We start from the raw sequence: 2,240 nt of genomic DNA on the forward strand, positions 1-2,240 counted from the left end.
AAAAGTGCAGGAAAACCCCATGGTGACGTACTAGGACGAATGAAACCTTTTCTTTCAAGTTCTTGAAGTTGTATTTTGAGTTCTTTCAACTCTGCTGGTGCCATTCGATGTGGAGGTATAGAGATAGGTGATGTGCCAGGATAGATATCTATAGAAAACTCCACTTCACGTTCTGGGGGTAATTGGATAAATCTTCTGGGAAAATATCACTGAAATTCTTTACTATAGGAATAAGCTCAAGTTTCGGATCACCCAGATCCTTATTGGCCATGTGAGCAATCAATCTCAAATAATTGCAATTTTATTATCCAAGATTGATTCAGGCTTGCAACTATTCCTATTTCCATAAAAACTAAATGTTTCCCCTTCACTGACAGTCATAGTCACCATCTTTCTACCGCAATCAAGAATAACTTTAAATTGGGTAAGTAAGTCCATTCCCAATATTACATCATACACCATGAATTCCAATATCATCAGGTCAACAACAAGTTTATGATATGATATCTCTATTGGGCAAGATTTACACAACTTATTAACTTCAACACATTTACCCAATGGAGATCCAATCATCAATGAGGATTTCATAAATTCATATTCTATTCCAAGAATAGATGCAAACGATACGGATATGAATGAATTTGTAGCACCGGGGTCAAATAATATTCTAGCCCACGAGTTAAAAACTAGAAATGTACCTTCCACCACAGTAGGTTCATTCGGCTCTGTCACTTGTCCAACAGCATATACTCGTCCTTGAGTGAGTTGTTCTGACCTCCTTGCTGTTCCTGGTGTCCTAGGCCTTTGTTGTGTAGGTTGTCCCCTTGGACGTTGTGTCTGTTGATTAACAGGACCTCTAAACCGATTCAGTGAATCTTGATATGGGGCTTGGTACGGAGCACGGTACTGTGTTTGTGGAGCTTGAAATTGTTGTGGTGGTGCACGAAACTGTGATTGTGGTTGTGGAGCAACAGGTATCTGATATGATTGTAGCTGGGGACAATCCCTCCGGTAATGTCCTATCTGTCGACAATGATAACAAAATCCTGAGTTTTGAGTTGCCTCAAATGATCTTGGATTTTGATATCGAGAACGAGAGGGAAAAAATCTTTGGCGTTTGTTACTTTGTCCCCCGTTAGGATTCTTAGGTTCAAAAACTCTTTTCGAACTAGGTATCCTTTGTTCGGCCATTAAGGCACGATCAACAACTTCAGCATATTTTTTCAATTTAAAAAGTTCTACTTTCTCCTTGACTTCTAGTCTCAACCCTTCTTCAAATTTCTTTGCTTTTGCAGACTCATCAGGAATCATGTAAGGAGCAAAACGCATGAGTTCTTCAAACTTAGCTTGATATTGTCCCACAGTCATATCATCTTGATACAGATTAGTGAACTCACGTACCTTCATGGTTTTCATAGTTTCAGGAAAATATTTCTCCAAAAACATTGTCTCAAAGGCAACCCAAGTTGCAACCTCAACATCAGGCATAGCCAAGACAGATTCCCACCAATGATAAGCTTGTCCTTCCAAATAGGTAGAAGCAATGGTCACTTTCAAGTTTCCAGGATCTCTTTGTTCATTCATCTTTCTCTTTATTTGTCTTAACCATTCTTCTGCTGCCATAGGGTTTGGATCACCCTTGAACACGGGTGGTCGTGTCTTACGAAATTCTCCTTGAATCCTCATTATTTGATCATCTTGAGTTTCCTGATGGGGTTCGTGGTTCTGTTGATTTGTCTCACGAATAGCAGATGCCATATCTTGAATGGCTAACATTATTCTCATACTATCACTCACATCATTCTCATTTTGTCCTTCTACTCCAGCCATCTTAATAATTAAACCTTGATACCAAATAATTCCACAAGATTAAAAATATATATATATATATATAATATATTAAAATAAGCATATTTGTCATATGCACAACGTAAGACACACAATGACAGATACCAATAAAAAGTGTTGATGCTAACGAAATCTAGTATGGATTTTTATAATCTAGTGAATCGAATAGTCAAATAAACTAAATAAAATGACTGAATGCTATACTTAAGAAAACTCCAAACTATACTGAAATGTACACAAGATTTTAATAGAATCTTAAAAAAACTGCCACTTGTCTTTGTAAGTTAAATGCAAACCTATATGATACAGTAAAAAGAATTGCTAGTGTGTAAGCTGATGAGTTGCACATAACTGAGTTTAGGTTAAATCACTCAATATATCAAGATCAAAAA

At 36.9% G+C, this 2,240-nt stretch overlaps 1 protein-coding gene across 1 annotated transcript; it reads right to left on the bottom strand.

Moving 5' to 3' along the window:
- Positions 1-285: 285 nt before the first annotated feature.
- Positions 286-1,830, bottom strand: LOC148917589 (uncharacterized). The gene has a single exon (XM_089049831.1). The coding sequence runs from the start codon at positions 1,828-1,830 to the stop codon at positions 286-288; it is 1,545 nt and encodes a 514-aa protein (XP_088905957.1).
- Between the last annotated feature and the right edge of the window lie 410 nt (positions 1,831-2,240).

This window comes from Prunus mume, linkage group LG4 (genome assembly GCF_029339155.1).
Source record: "Prunus mume cultivar Tortuosa linkage group LG4, ASM2933915v1, whole genome shotgun sequence".
NCBI classification, from domain to species: domain Eukaryota; kingdom Viridiplantae; phylum Streptophyta; class Magnoliopsida; order Rosales; family Rosaceae; genus Prunus; species Prunus mume.